General features: G+C 45.0%; 2 protein-coding genes across 4 annotated transcripts; one reads left to right on the top strand and one right to left on the bottom strand.

Annotated features, from left to right (window-relative positions):
• Nucleotides 1-28: 28 nt before the first annotated feature.
• rtn4ip1 (reticulon 4 interacting protein 1) lies at nt 29-9,655 on the bottom strand. 2 transcript variants are annotated; one of them, XM_010879122.5, is made up of 9 exons: nt 9,338-9,655; nt 8,563-8,720; nt 8,166-8,234; nt 7,484-7,608; nt 7,058-7,106; nt 6,192-6,328; nt 5,767-5,950; nt 3,962-4,054; nt 29-325 (listed from the first exon to the last, which is right to left on the bottom strand). In XM_010879122.5, the coding sequence occupies exons 1-9, from the start codon at nt 9,615-9,617 to the stop codon at nt 218-220; spliced, it is 1,203 nt and encodes a 400-aa protein (XP_010877424.4). In that variant the 5' UTR covers nt 9,618-9,655; the 3' UTR covers nt 29-217. The 2 variants fall into 2 exon arrangements, with proteins under 2 accessions (XP_010877424.4, XP_019909706.3); XM_020054147.3 differs by lacking the exon at nt 3,962-4,054.
• A 10-nt stretch (nt 9,656-9,665) lies between these two features.
• On the top strand, nt 9,666-14,994 carry qrsl1 (glutaminyl-tRNA amidotransferase subunit QRSL1). 2 transcript variants are annotated; one of them, XM_010879118.5, is made up of 11 exons: nt 9,666-10,036; nt 10,485-10,644; nt 10,788-10,886; nt 10,971-11,067; nt 11,607-11,768; nt 11,893-12,068; nt 12,188-12,303; nt 12,537-12,729; nt 13,089-13,206; nt 13,377-13,582; nt 13,875-14,993. In XM_010879118.5, exons 1-11 carry the CDS (start codon nt 10,013-10,015, stop codon nt 14,090-14,092), a joined length of 1,569 nt encoding a protein of 522 aa, XP_010877420.1. In that variant the 5' UTR covers nt 9,666-10,012; the 3' UTR covers nt 14,093-14,993. The 2 variants fall into 2 exon arrangements, with proteins under 2 accessions (XP_010877420.1, XP_010877419.2); XM_010879117.5 differs by lacking the exon at nt 9,666-10,036 and adding an exon at nt 10,090-10,230 and having other exon boundaries at nt 13,875-14,994.
• Nucleotides 14,995-15,218: the final 224 nt, after the last annotated feature.

Raw genomic sequence — 15,218 nt, 5'->3', positions numbered from 1 at the left:
AGTGACACTGGCATTGATGATCACATGGTCAAGGACTTGAAACGGCTTTAATTATCACATGACTACAAACAGGTATTATAACCTTCGACAGACAGTCACGATCTCTGACAAATACATCCATCATTTCTAGACCACGTTTCAAGCTGATCAGTTCCATTGTCCTCAGAAACGTTGCACTGTTGATACTGAAGGAAAATGTGGACAGTGTTCATGTAGGTCAGGGGACTGTGACCACAGTCTTCCCCCTGGCATGACCCTTCTCCACCTTCAGCATGGCCTGGGGCACCTGGGAGAAGCTGAACTCCGCCTCCACCACCGCACAGATCTGTGGAAACAGCGAGTGGGGTCACAGGTAAAACAAAAGACAAAAAAATGACAGTACATTATTAGGAGAAGACAGCTGTAATTATGACTAGGCCACTTTTGTCCAGGTCCACTTCTACAGAGGACGTCTGGGTCTGTATTTCGATATGGGTTGAAGATGTCATCGTTTAGTTCAGACGCCAACCTAAGATTTGTATCAACACGGCAGCTACACACAACACCAGTAAGCCCTTTGTCCTCCCATTCAACACCTTAACATCTTGTTGTGGTTGTCCCCAAACATACGGCTACGCAGCCAAACAGACCAGAGCCATGAGGTCATGGTGGAATGCTTCCATTATACCCAAGCATAGACGGAGTCTGTCCTGCTTCTAGGTGGGGGAGTGGACCCGGAGGGCAGCCACGTGGCCCGGGACAAAAGGCCGAGATAAAGGGCCCGGATTAGGGGCTTAGCACCCGGATCACACCGGCATTCCAGCCTGGCTGGTCAGCATGGCCTCATATAGCAGGTCATCCAGTCTGACCGTCACTGATGGACCACACACCCATCCGGCCTCAGATGAGAAGAAAAGGGAAGAGGGGGGGTGTGTGTGTGTGTGTGTGTGTGTGTGTGTCCACACTTTAAAAATGTTTTTTTAGGCTAGGTGTTAAGTGTAGGGTTACAATTAGGCTAAAAGAGAGGGTTAGGGTAAAATGTAAGCATTAAGAGTTAATTTTACAGGAAAGGGATTTAGGTAAGATGTGACAACAACAAAAAAGTATACAAAAGCACTAAATGTAAAGAAAAGTGTGTCCGACTAACCAACGGAGCCATTCATATTAATAAACTCAATAATGGCGTTCATGTTAATGGACTCTTCATATTATGCAGTTTTGTCCCCCATATTATTTTCCCATGGGGATTATGGGACTCTTTTGATCCAAGGTTCTGGACCGGAAGACCAACTCACATCAGCTATCAACCAGCTCATCAAGTGAGATTTGACTGGCACCGAGAGCTCTTATGGTCTAGAGTTTTATATATCCACAATTTATCTGAATGTTCATGTTGCAGAATAATATGGTTGAGGAAAATGCATTTCTGTGTTTTAAATAACACCGCTTTTGTAATACTGTAGAAACACGGACAGTTGGTTGTTCACAGGAAATAAAAAACAGAAGGGAACTTCATGTCTACTATGACGCCACGGGAGATACCTGCACATTTCTTTCTTGATTGTGGTGGGGAAGATATTGGCAAAATGGTTCAGGGAAAATGTGCATTAATCAATGACTAAAACTGATTGGATAAAACAATAATTATGCCCAATAAAGATTCACACTAATAATGTTAGTATAAACAGATAATATACTTTTTAACTGTAATATAATAAATATATTTTAACAACCGTCTTTAAAAAACAGTGGGGCCAAGAGTATGTTAATCTTTACATACAGCTATAATTGGTAGTTGTGTTTTCAGACGATACTTATATTATCATGGCCATTTAATGATAATGTAATCTATTTAAAGTGACTGGTCCCATTTGACCTTCTCTTATTGATTTGAAGATATTCATGCTTTTTAGAACAGTGGCACAACATTACCTTTTAATTTGTCACATTTTTATTAATGTGTGCCATATTGACACACAGCATTTCACAACAGAGGTAGACATTTAAATTTCATTTCCTTCCTCCTGGGGGCGGGGGAGGAGACTATATTAGAAATCACATTGCACAAACACCACAGTGACTGGAATCTGTCATGACCTTCATCTGCCCGGAGGTTCACTCAGAATGCCTGTGAATGTGGACCCTGGGTGTGGCAGCAGGGTGGTCAGTCCCTGGCCAACAACAAGTCAGGGTGATTCTGAGACACACCCACTGCTGATGCTGAAGCCGGAACCCGAAACTTCCAAATGGCAGCCGTTATCTAAGGAGGAACTGAGGCTCGTGGCTGGAGGAGCAGGGTGGAGGAAGTTGCGCTCTGGCCTGGTGATCCTCTTCTGGTTGGGTTGGCTGGCAATGCTGTGCACCAGTGTCGTCATCGTCGCACAGGCATGGAGCTCTCAACCTGTTCCAACAGAGGGCACTGTTCTTCCGCCTGCAACCAGCCTCATTCAGGGATTCAGGCAGCCAGGGGAAGGAGGGGGTCGGCACACCCTATCCAAAATCCTCCGGGGTGTGGGCTGTAATTCTGGATGGGCTCACAGAGATGGACAAGGGAGTGACAGTGGCTCAGCTCCAACAGCTTCTCACGGAGAGACGGGCAGCAGGCCCCAGAGTCCTGTCAGAACACCGTAAAGTAGATCGGCCTAAATCCTCAGATATCTGGCTGGAGCAGGGAGGGGGTGGTGGCAGGACTTGGATACAGACCAGCCTCTGATGGAGTGCATGGTTGTGGTCCAGGACATCAGGTCACACAACCATGACTGCCAGGATGGTGAGATGATTCCGGCACCTCAACAGGTCACTGATGGATTTCCCTTTATCCTGCCGGGACTGATAGTGGCCACTGGACCACCCGCTGTCAACTGTCTGGATGTCTGCAGAAGACAGGGTGATGAACGACTGGCACGATGATCCCCTGGGGGAAAATGGAAAACCTCAATTTTGGATCTCTTCTGCTGCCTCAGGCCCTCCTGATCCAGAGCGTAGGACCTCCTTTTCTTCACTTTCTCCCTTTCAATACTTCCACTGTCACCATTTCCTCCTCCACCTCCAACCGCTGGTCACAGTTCTGGCCATCCAACTCCACCTGGGGCCTTGATCCATTCCTGGTTGGTTGAACCTGGGGCCTTGATCACTTCCTGGTTGGTTGAACCTGGGGCCTTGATCACTTCCTGGTTGGTTGAACCTGGGGCCTTGATCACTTCCTGGTTGGTTGAACCTGGGGCCCGAGAGCCAGAGGCTGATGTCTACTTAGGTTGTTGGATGGTTTGTGGTTTCTAACAAAATCAGGACTGGACCTTTGGAGCTCCATCTCCCTGGAAATACGCTTTATTGTAAAATTGCTAGTCAAATTGCTAGTTATTCTACTGGACTATGATATAATGTATTGTAAATAATGTATATTTTACATTAATTATTTCAATAAAGTTTGACATTCTCACATCATTTGGCAGTCCTAGGATGTGCCCGTGGCCTGAGCCGCTACCATGCTGCAGATGTAGTGTTGTAGCGTGGGTTTGAAAATCTCAACAAAAACGGTCTAACACAATCTCAACAAAAACGTTTCCCACCACCTCTATGAAATACCATACTGACTACATCAAGCAAATCATTTGATAGGAAGTATTTAGTCAAATCAAACTGCCCTGTAACCAGGTTACCCAAGTTCTGTTTGTCAGTGATGACCACAGACAGAAATCTTGTTTGTAATTCGATCGTGACTCATCAGTGTAAACATATTTAAGCTCATCATTCATTGAACCAAAACAACACCATTCGAACAAACCGAACGAACAAAGTCCCGTTTCCGTCACACCTGTCGTGGCCATTCCTGATCACATAAAAACAGTGCTCATGTATTCTACACAGTTGAATGTGGTAGCCGTTACCATACAGACGGGACAGTTTCAGGCAGCGTCTGTCGTTCCACTGAATTAGGGTGATCAAAGGGAAAACAGCTTGTGGTAGTGAGACGGCACGGTACCTTTCCTGCATCCACCATCTCACTGATGTCATCCAGGGCCAGTCCATTCGGGGCAAACATCCCCCAGCGATAGTGTACTCCCTTGGTTAAATGCTGTTAAACGAGTAATAGAAGAACCCGCATTTAGTATTACCGTTTCAGTGAAGATCTGTATCTCACATGTAGACCATATCACATACAAACAGATCCGTACATAAATAGGTCAGAGATAACCCCTTTACCCCCAATCTCACTCCTAATAAAAAGGGAAACACAGTTTTGGTTTTCAATAAGGGGACATTCTAACCCAAAGAGGTTTTAAAGAAGTCTAATGTCCACAGTATGTTAGGCAGTATGGTATTATTTATTTTTTCCCAGCATTGAGATGGGATTCCTGACTCCATTACAAAAGGAAAAAGGAGACAACGGAATTCTAGGGTTTGTGGGTCACGTGTCTCGAGGGAGTTGTCGAGGGGAAATGTACCCAACATGACACCTGAGAAAATTATTGGATAATTGTTTTCAAATGGCAAACCGGTTTGGGGCACGCGCTTGCTGTTAGAGCTGCGAGCACACTCAGTGCTATGAACATGAAGAGTTTGCGGAGAAAGATTGGAAATGACAGCATGGTTGATTTCCTGTGTGAACCCACAGACTACATCCGCCATTCATGTTTTCACACAACATAAACTTTAGCTTTTAAGGCTGCTCAAATCCCAACACAGGTGAATAGGACAATCTCGGACAAGCACGTGTTTTTACAAATAAACAGAAGTGTAAACATTCAGTCTCATCTGAGCAAAGCCGGCCTGGCGACTAGGCTATGCATTCAGAAGCCCTTTTTAACATGCTCCCCCTCAGAGTCCGTATACCTAAAACATTAACAGTGGAGCCAGCTTTGAATTACCAAAACCTGCAGGCAACGTTTTCACCACCAATCGAACTTAGGCCAATGAGTAGGCAAGAGCCTACTGTTCAACATGATACGGAGTGTGGTGTTCAGATAGGATGTGTTGGTTAACTTCCGTCACCTCTTCTGTTATCTAGCCACAGCCTCTCTCTAGAATCACAACTCCACCTTCCCAACAAAGGACAAACATGGTTGAGATCCATGTGAATTTCTACATAGCGGTGCAGTGCATTGCACTATGGGGCTTACCCAGACCAAATGTGAACATTTCACCATTTATTTTGCAAGATACAACTAACCACAGTAATAATTCTCTTTCACTGGAGTACAATGTGTTCAGGTACCTAGTCCTGTTTTGTAGGGCTTTAGTATTTCAGAAGTTCCATTTTATATTATGGATACAGTTATGCTTCTCCTTGAAAAGACTTCCTTAAACAAAAGGTATACTTTCTCAAATACTATCTGCATCAAATACATTTAATATTGGATCAAGTTGCTCATTTTAAGAAATTAAAAAAGAAAACAGCTTTGGTATTATTAGTTTAAACCCACCCCACTATTTATAATTAGGATCTGATTATATTTATGACCCAAAAAAAAGGCTGAAGGGATCACTTGTTTTCTCATCGGTACTTGTGGGTTGTGTGGTGAGGTTGAGAGTCGGGGGAGAGAACCTTGCCATGCACAAAACCTCTGATGCATTGCATGTTTTGCAGCGAATACACCACCAACACCAAGCAGGATGTCAGTGTCTCCGTCACATTGGGACGGCAAGAGCATGATTGGGTCTTGCCTTTTAAGACGACACTGCATAGGCATTGTGGGGGAATTACTGTTTAGAGCGTTCTTATGGGGTTATGTGACCAAATGTGTAAACAATGAAAGCGTAGAATGAAATACAGAAATGACGCCTTACCTTGAGCGCCTTGGCGGCCACGGTGACCCCTGTTTGGAGCATTCCGTCAGCGACCCCCAGCCGGTCTGTGTTCTGGAGGAAGGGCGTTACCAGGGTTACGTACTTGGCGCCACACCATGGCTTCAGCAGCCCCAGAGCCCAGCTCTCCGTGGCCCCGCCCACATTATCCAGAACCAGGTCAAACCTGGCGGAAGAGGTGCGAGGGAGAGAAAGTTCACTTCAGTGCTTGGAGGGAGATTCTCCCACACGCTAATGAGAGTTCCAGGCGCCCTGAGAGATGCCCAATCCCCCATTAACGGGTTTACTGACCCTCATCCTATTCAGATACACGCCACCATGAAGGGTTTAAAGTGTGTGGATAGGAGAGTACCCAAGCAAAAAGGTGCCACAGAAAAAGGGAATTGTGTCCGTTTGCAAGGGCTCACTTTTCGAGGGCCCTCAGTGGCCCCTCAACAGGCCCAGCGGTGTAATCCACGACGTGATCCGCGCCCAAACCCCTCACCAGACGCTCTGCATTCTGGGAACAGGTCACAGTCACATGGGCCCCCCAAGCCTTCAGCATCTGAGGGAACAATAAGGAATTTTCACCATCATCACCTGCTCTCATCCTGGGATGAGGTGTGTCCTATGAATCAGACTAGAAACCCATTATCCTTTAAAGAGGAGAAATCAGACGTACCAGGTTTGAATCAGTCTAATATGAGCTGGATGTTCAGATGGAGGTCAAAGCCATGGGGTGGGGTGACACACTAGGACAGTGGTTCCCAACCCTTTTCAGTTACTGTACCACAGACAGAATTTTGGTCTGCTCAAAGTACCCCTGATGTGCCCCCTCATGTTAATTCCACTAGTAAGCCTATGGTGTCTTGAGTGTTTTCAAGTGCCCCCCATGGAGAGGCCAAGTGCCCCCTGTTGAGAGGCCAAGTGCCCCCTGCTGGTATAATGTCTGTTTATTTATTTGTTATAATCAACAGCGGGGGGTTCACAACCAATTCACTATAACCCTGAATGCCCATTGGCGAAATGCTGTGGTATACGACCCTGTATATCACAGGTATGACAAGCAGTTACTTTTAACGGTTGCAACTGTGTCAGTAGCTGGTTTATAATAATAAAAAGGCACCTTGGGGATTTATGGTGTATGGTCAATATACCAAATACAGCTAAGTGCTGTCTCCAGGTACGCTGCAGTTTGCCATGCATGTAATTAAGCCTCTGTACTATATTCACAATAGACCACACACCCTTTGGTCCTTTTGCTTAGTTAGGACTTCTTCGTTTGTACATTTACCTGTATGGAAAATGTTCTGACTCCTCCTGAACCTCCCAGGATCAGAATTCTTTATGGATGGAAAGATACACATTCAAAACACAGATCAAAATGGAAACCAAAACAAGCCCTCTACTAACCTATATCAAAGTCAAATTCTAAAACGAGTACCAGTGTTCTATCTGTTGCGTGTGAATCTATGCCAGCCACCATTGAAGCCCATTTCCAAAGAGCCTACTACACCCCCAGTACAATTCTCTCCACATTCCCTTACCCGCTGCTCTCATACAAGCAGCCCTTTTATGAAATAACCAAGTGGAATAATCAACAAGATCAAAGAAATCAGGACTCTTTGGGATGAATAGGGAGAACAGTAGGAGTTAGAAGGGGGAAAGAGACAACTTGACCTCAAAATTTCAGGAAGTGTGTGTTTGTGTGTGTACTCGCCGTTTCTTGGCACAGTTGTCCATAGTGAGACCTCCGGTGTTGACCAGGGCAGACCATGCCGTTGCAGCCACGTAAGGAATGGCCGCTGCCTCCGTGTGAGACAGACATTTGGGCTTTTTGGACACCTGGCCAAGACATAAAATAGATGCCATCACATTCAAGACTAGATATCTGTCCTTTCCTTGATATCTGTACTTTCTACACAGGCACATTCTGGATGAAGAGGGTAAGGAAATCTGATCCTAGATAAACTCCTACCTGGGGGCCTTACAAGCCTCCAAACAAACATGTTACTATCTGAAACTGTTGAGTCATGATTGTCCACTGAAAGACCTACTTAGTGATGCCAACTCCAAACTGGCATGTCAGTCTGTACTCCTAATTGCTTCTCATTTGGCTCCTCATCATAGAAAGGCCATTTAATGAGTCAGGCATTGATGATTACACCTCACTGAGCAGCAGCATGGAGCAAAACTCTGCCTGCTGCTTTTATTCACAAATCTGAGACCAAATGCATACCAAAGACTCAAGCGTTATGTAATAGCATTTAACCTCCACTTAATGCCTAGAACAAACTACCCACTTACAACCATTCATTAAACATAAACAAAGTACAAACACAACAAATAACCAAAGACAATGGTTTAAAATCAGACTGCCAAGAAGAAAGTCAGAACAGTACCTCATTTGCACTCAATACCACAAACTCAGCCAGACTGCCCTGCTTCCAAGGCGGGATAGCTGCCCACACCTGAAAAGAGGAAAACAATAGCATGACCCCGCATGGCTGTTACAGAAACCAAAATGGCGGCGTTTTTCATTCTCCGGATTACTTTCACTGTCAATGTGTCGCCCCATTGGCCCAGAGGTGGTGCAATTATCTAACATTAGTGCAGAGGCTCCACAATGAGGCGCGCTACATTTAAGCTGAGCCTGAATAAAGCCAACAAAACACTGAGAGACGAGACAGAACAAGACAGTGCCTCATTGTGACTTTGTGAATAGACTGAGCCATATAGGCCGATACACATGCCGTTCCCATAAAAAGTACTGTCCTGTTCCACTCCATCCTGTATTACCTCATCGCCCTCTTTGAAGTAGACAGGTGCCACGTCCAGACCACACTCCATGATGACTCCGGAAACATCGCGGCCCAATATAAGAGGAAACTCACTGCCCGACTGCTTAACATTCAGCGGGTCTCTCTTCATGGCCATAGAAGCAGCCCCATACCCACCTGACAGGGCAAAATCAACCCAGAGGTGACTTAAGACTAGGCATGGAAATTATCTGGCACCTCGCAATAGCATATTATCAGGAGATACAGCGGCCGAATACTGCAAACTCCCCATTCTAAATGTTTTGTGATATGATGGTGTATTGGAATTTTGTATATTGAGGCCCTTGGACTAGTTAGAGCCACTGACAATAATAAACAAACGTTTGCTAAATTGAATCCTGAGGCCTGCAGGTGAAAACCCGAAGTTCTACCCATCAGCAAACAGTTAACTTGAATTGCTCGCTGGGAGCTGCGTGGCCTACTCACCCTACACGCATCCAACGGGGTTGGTTAAAGCTATTTCAATCGGACAATGTCTCATATCTAATAGTATGTTCTCGAACTGATAGGGTTAGTAATTTCTATAGAGTAGATTACATAGATTGAAATAGGGAGAAAAAAATGAAAGTTCCCTTTAAATCACATTAAATGCAGAAAATAATTCCGCAACATTCTGAATTGGAATTAAACTTTCGTTAAATTCGTGAATTGAAATTGATCCCAGTCCTGAAAAAGAGACTACAAAAAAGTTGAAGGGGATGAAGAGCAAAGATCAAAGTGCATAAGTCACCAACCTCTCATGCTGACGTCAATGGGGTTGAGACCTGCGGCATGAACTTGGATGATTACTTCATTTGGGTAGTTGATGATAGGAAACGCGGCATTTTTTGTATACCGCAAGACACTATTGCTGCCGTATCTATCGATCACCCAAGCAGGCATGATTGTCATATGGCTACTGGAGGTGTTAAACTGTCTCTTCTGACTTTTGTGGCTGAACGTCTTAACGCTTGGTGCTCTAATGTTTAGTAGAAACGACCAACGGCTACACGCCAAACGTCTCAAAGGATGCATTGCGCTTTGCTATCAATAGTCCATTCACAGTATGCCAAACTACTATATACACATAAATTAGCAAGCCATGCACGCGGCTACAAACAAGCGACTACAGTCAGATAGCTCATGTAACTTCCACGAGTTAAAGCAGTGGACAGTTACAGATATTGTCGCTTTTAAGTCTGGAAAACGATCTCACTTCACTCCAGCACTTACAGCCTCGTCTGGAATGCTGACAACTTCTAATGTACTCAACCAATTGCAGTGCCGTTTGCTAATCCCACATCCAATCACAAAGCGCGATGGTGGAGATTCTAGAAGTGCAACAAACATGGCAGCCCCCTGTCACCGCAAACATTGAAGGTTGCTTGTGGATTTGACAAGTTACATTTGCACATAGAGAACATGAAAGCATGCTGAGCTTGTCGATCAAAGAGGTGCGTTTATTAATTTTGTTACCAAGTAACATTTCTATTTGGTGTCGTTTATAACAGTAGTGTACATTATGATAAACATATCAATTCATACAACGCCTTTTACGGATCGAGGCAACAAGCCTGTTAGTGTTAACTACTCATCTGGAACAGAACAATTGCTATCTAGTAAGGAACGTCCGTACAGTACAGTTATAGTAAGCAGATGGTTCTCATGCATACACAAAACAGTATTGTTCACAGTATTGCAATGCTATTTGCTATGCTATAGGTAATTGGATAACTATAGTTCTACTTTAATACACCGTTAGCTAACAGTCACATCTAAAGCAGAATAATGACTAAGACCAGGTAAAAGTGTAATAGCACAAATTCACTGTAATTTAGCTTTAGTGTTATAGTGAAAATGGTTGTGATTATTTGCAATGATATACAATGTTTACTTTGAAAGGTCTCCTTGGCTCTGAAGGAGGGTAGGATCTCCCCCACAGAACTGTGTCGAAAATGCCTGAACCGTATCAAGAAGACACACCATCTCAATGCTTACATCACTGTGTCAGAGGAGCTGGCATTAAAACAAGCACATGAGGCTGAGAGCAGACTCTCCAAAGGTGTGTGTGCTCTGCCTGCCTATGTGCCTTCCTGCCTGTCTGTCTGCCTTCCTGCCTGTCTTTCTGCCTTTTTGCCTGTCTGTCTGCATGTGGTGCACAATGAACATTATGATGCTGTCTTGCCAATGTTATCTCCCCTACAGGTGTCTCCAAAGGTCCTCTTGATGGAATTCCGTTTGCTGTGAAGGACAACTTCTGCACAGAGAACATAAAGACCACCTGTGCCTCCAACATGCTAAAAGGTTGGTCCATTAACACGTTTAAATAAGGGTTTTATTTTATTTGCCTGCGTTTATTATCGTAACACGGTATTGTCTGTTTTATAGACTATACTCCTCCTTACAATGCCACAGTGGTTCAGAAGCTCCTCGACCAGGGTGCTGTTCTCATGGGCAAAACTAACCTAGACGAGTTTGCAATGGGGTAATGTCTCTTCTCAGACACACACTAACCACTACACCTGGGGTGTTTTCAAACAGATTTTATTTCAGGCCTTCAGTAGGAAAGTGGAGGGGATAGTGTCTGTGTGTGTCTATGTGTCTGTGTGTGTCTGTGTGTGTCTGTGTGTGTCTGTGTGTGTCTATATGTCTGTGTGTGTCTGTGTTTGTCTATGTGTCTGTGTGTGTCTGTGTGTTGAAAGAGCAGCAGGTCAGGTTCTAACCCATACTTACACCGTACGAAAGCAGCAACATAGAACGCTGGATCACTTTAGGCCAGACCAGGGTGCCGTTTAGAACAACTGATTGGGAAACATGTCTCATATAGTTCTAAAATTACATTTAAAAAAAATCAAGTGTGTAGAAATCATAAAGGGAATACACTTAATACCAGTTATTTGACTGTTTCTGGTTTGCTAAGAATAATAATGATTAAAAACAGCCAGACAGTCAGGGAGCATTGGAAAAAAAAAATAGGTATTTCAAGTGCGTACAAAATATATACATTCGGCTGCAATTTTCCAGGTCAGGCAGTACTGACAGTGCTTTTGGTCCAGTCCGGAACCCGTGGAGCTATGAGGCTGCATACAGGGAGAAGTCTGGGGCTGACCCAGACGCCGACTGGGTCATTGCTGGGGGAAGCTCTGGAGGAAGTGCTGCAGCCGTGGCTTCTCTCACCAGTTTCTTGTGAGTGTGTTGACCCGGAGCTGCGTTCTGCACCCCTGGGCTGTTTCAAATAGGTTTAAAAATGATTATACCGAAATTACTCTTGCAGAGATTCTCTATTAACTCTTGATTCTGACCACTACAGTTCTTTGGGGTCGGATACAGGTGGATCCACCCGTAACCCAGGGGCCCTGTGTGGCGTTGTGGCCCTGAAGCCCACCTATGGCCTGGTGTCCAGGCACGGTCTGATCCCACTGGTCAACTCCATGGATGTCCCAGGCATCATAACCCGGAGTGTCCATGACGCAGCCACCGTCCTGGGTAATGTCCCCCAGTAACGCTGGGAGCCTTTCCTGGTAATCTGACCTGTTCGGAAAAATACAAGGTCCTGTCGGTTATGGATCAATGTTTTTTTTTGTATTTTCACTGTGACGACACAGGCGTCCTCCAAGGCCACGATGTAAAAGACTCCACTACTGTAACCGACCACCCCACCCCATTGACGGGCCTACCCGATGACTTTGACCCCAGGAACATCCGTGTGGGGATTCCCAAGGTGAGATCCTCCGGTCATATCAGTGAGATGACACTTTTCAGTTCCCCCTCGTGGTTTACCGCTGCGCAACGAGACTGTGAAACCCTGGCCTCGGGGTGGTCCGTGGCAGAGTACAGAGTTTGCACCGCAGCAGCTTGGGACTGCATGCGTCCGACCCTGCCGTTTACTGTTGTCATATTTCTTATTTTTTTTAACGACTGGGTTTCATTGTGTGTCCTTTCCACCATCGCCAGGAATACCATGGCCCAGGTCTGTCCCAGGAGACGCTGGCCCAGTGGAGCCGTGTGGCGGACATGTTTGAGCAGGCGGGGTTTCAGGTGGAGCAGGTGTCCCTCCCCCACACCCAGCATTCCATCGTCTGCTACCACGTCCTGTGCCATGCCGAGGTGGCGTCCAACATGGCACGCTTTGACGGCCTGGAATATGGTACGCTTTCCTTGTGTTCAGTGGCACCCGATTGTACTGCCTTTCCAGTCTTCATATCGAATTTAACACAATGGCTCCGTTTGTCCAGCTATGCCTTTGTTTTATTGTCGATTTATGTCGTCGGTTGATAGAGCTCAGTATTCCTAAGAAAACAAAAGTGATTTGCTTTATAAAGCCAGTACTAGCCAACACAGTTGATCCTACCATTGCATGTGTTGTAAATGATAAGCTCCTCAATAGCCAGCAAAGACCGTGTTGCGTCACCTGTGCATTTTCATTCTCTCTGTACTTTTACAATGCAGGGGATTTGCCATTGTAAAGCGAACGTGATGGTATTATTTGCAAACGGTTCCCCGCAGGCCACCGTAGTGATGTCAGCAGTTCAACAGAGGCCATGTACGCCGCCACTCGTCATGGGGGATTCAACGATGTAGTCCGAGGAAGAATCCTGTCAGGGAATTACTTCCTGCTTAAACAGTAAGACGGACACATTTTAATTTCAAATATATTTTTTATTTAAGTAAGCTGATTTAACACTGTATTCATTAACTAATGTTAGATATGTGATGTGTTTTAGTTCAGGCTTCCATATCTAGAACTTGGACAGACATTGAAACGAACCATGACCTTTGTCACCCTTCTGACAGGAACTATGAGCACTACTTTGTAAAGGCACAGCAGGTGCGCCGGCTGATAAACGAGGACTTCAGGCGGGTATTCGGCTCAGGTGTGGACGTGCTGCTCACGCCCACCACGCTGAGCGATGCCATGCGCCACACCGACTTTGTTCAGGAAGACAACCGGACGCGCAGCGCTCAGGAGGACATCTTCACACAGCCCGCTAACATGGCAGGTACTGAAAACACGCTCACTCCTGCTGCACTTCAAGGGGAAACGATGTGAATCATGTAACTGTCCCTTTCCAGAGGAATTGCGTTGAAGGAGGTCGGCCTACGCGTTAAATGGGAATCAGTTAAAGGTTGAACAGTTGGTCCCCAAAAAGGGCAGTTATAGTTTTACTCGTCTTCTATCCCCCGCCCCCACCCATAGTCCTTCAAACAACCTTGCTGTTGCGAAATCTCTCCCTCTCAGCTTTCTCCCATGTATCCCTCTGATGATCGACTCTCTCTCTCTCTCTGCCTTAGGGCTCCCTGCTGTTTCTGTACCAACAGCATTATCCAGCAGAGGCCTTCCCATTGGCCTGCAGCTGATAGGCCCCGCCTTCCAGGACAGGAGCCTGCTTACGGTAGCCCAGTGGATAGAGCAGAAGGTGGGCTTCGCCCCCATCCGTTACCATGGAGATGCTGGAGAGGGTGAAATAAGGGTGGATGTCCGTGATAGAGAACAGAACTTCGCTGTATGAGTGGAAAAGTGGAGACCAAGCCAGTTAATACAGACCTCAGGTGGATGGTTTTATCATGGTTGAGGAAAGGACCATTGGAAAGAAGCCTTTTCTGGTTACTGATCAGGTAACTGACAGCCAGGGAAATCAATGCATCACTTTTCTCTGGCGGTTTTCCAGTATGTCAATATGAATGAATTACTTGGGTTACGTGAACTTGGGCATCGAACAGTGACAATAAGGTGTGGAGAACACCATTGCATCAACATCCTTTCAGTAACAACTGTTGTGAAATGTTGAAATGAAATGTAGCAGTTTAACTTGGCTATGAGATATTGTTTGAAGATAAATACTAATGCAACATGTTATGTTTGTCTGTAAATAGAATGTTTTAGGTGTGGCTTTACAAATCCCATATTTGCCCTTATCTTGTGTAATCTGTACAGAAAAAAATCACCTGTTGTTTCCTCACAAAAGACTTATCAATATTTGTTCAAACAAAAGAACGTGAAACACTTTCAACACAGTGCAGAGAGTAAAACCTTCCCAGGCAACTTAAAAGAATGTCTGCCTTATTTGTGCTGATACGATAAGCCCAACAAATCTCAAAAGTACCTATTTTGTAAATGGACAGTGGTCGTTAACGGTTGCAGACCTAAACGGCACCGTGGAGACGGTTGTGAGAAGACTACCTAAGACTATGTTGTCATGTGATCCTGTCCAACATGACCCAGTGCTAATTTGATCCCCTCTTTATGTTTTTTCGATTGGGTGTCAGGTTACCTGAATGGTGATGCAGGGTCAGTTCAGCCTTATTGATCAATTAGATTCACAATTTTGTTGACGATAGTCACTCCCACATTTTAGTGCCAAGTACACCTACAGTTTGGGAAAAAAATTATTTGATCCCCTGCTGATTTTGTACGTTTGCCCACTGGCAAAGAAATTATCAGTCTATAATTTTAATGGTAGGTTTATTTGAACAGTGATAGACAGAATAACAACAAAAAAATCCAGAAAAACACATGTCAAAAATGTTATAAATTGATTTGCATTTTAATGAGTGAAATAAGTATTTGATCCCCTCTCAGTCAGAAAGATTTCTGGCCCCATGTGCCTTTTATACAGGTAACGAGCTGAGATGCTC

This window comes from Esox lucius, chromosome 15 (genome assembly GCF_011004845.1).
Source record: "Esox lucius isolate fEsoLuc1 chromosome 15, fEsoLuc1.pri, whole genome shotgun sequence".
Taxonomy (NCBI): domain Eukaryota; kingdom Metazoa; phylum Chordata; class Actinopteri; order Esociformes; family Esocidae; genus Esox; species Esox lucius.
The sequence above is the reverse complement of the archived record's forward strand: the minus strand, read 5'-3'. Positions and strand labels throughout refer to the sequence as shown.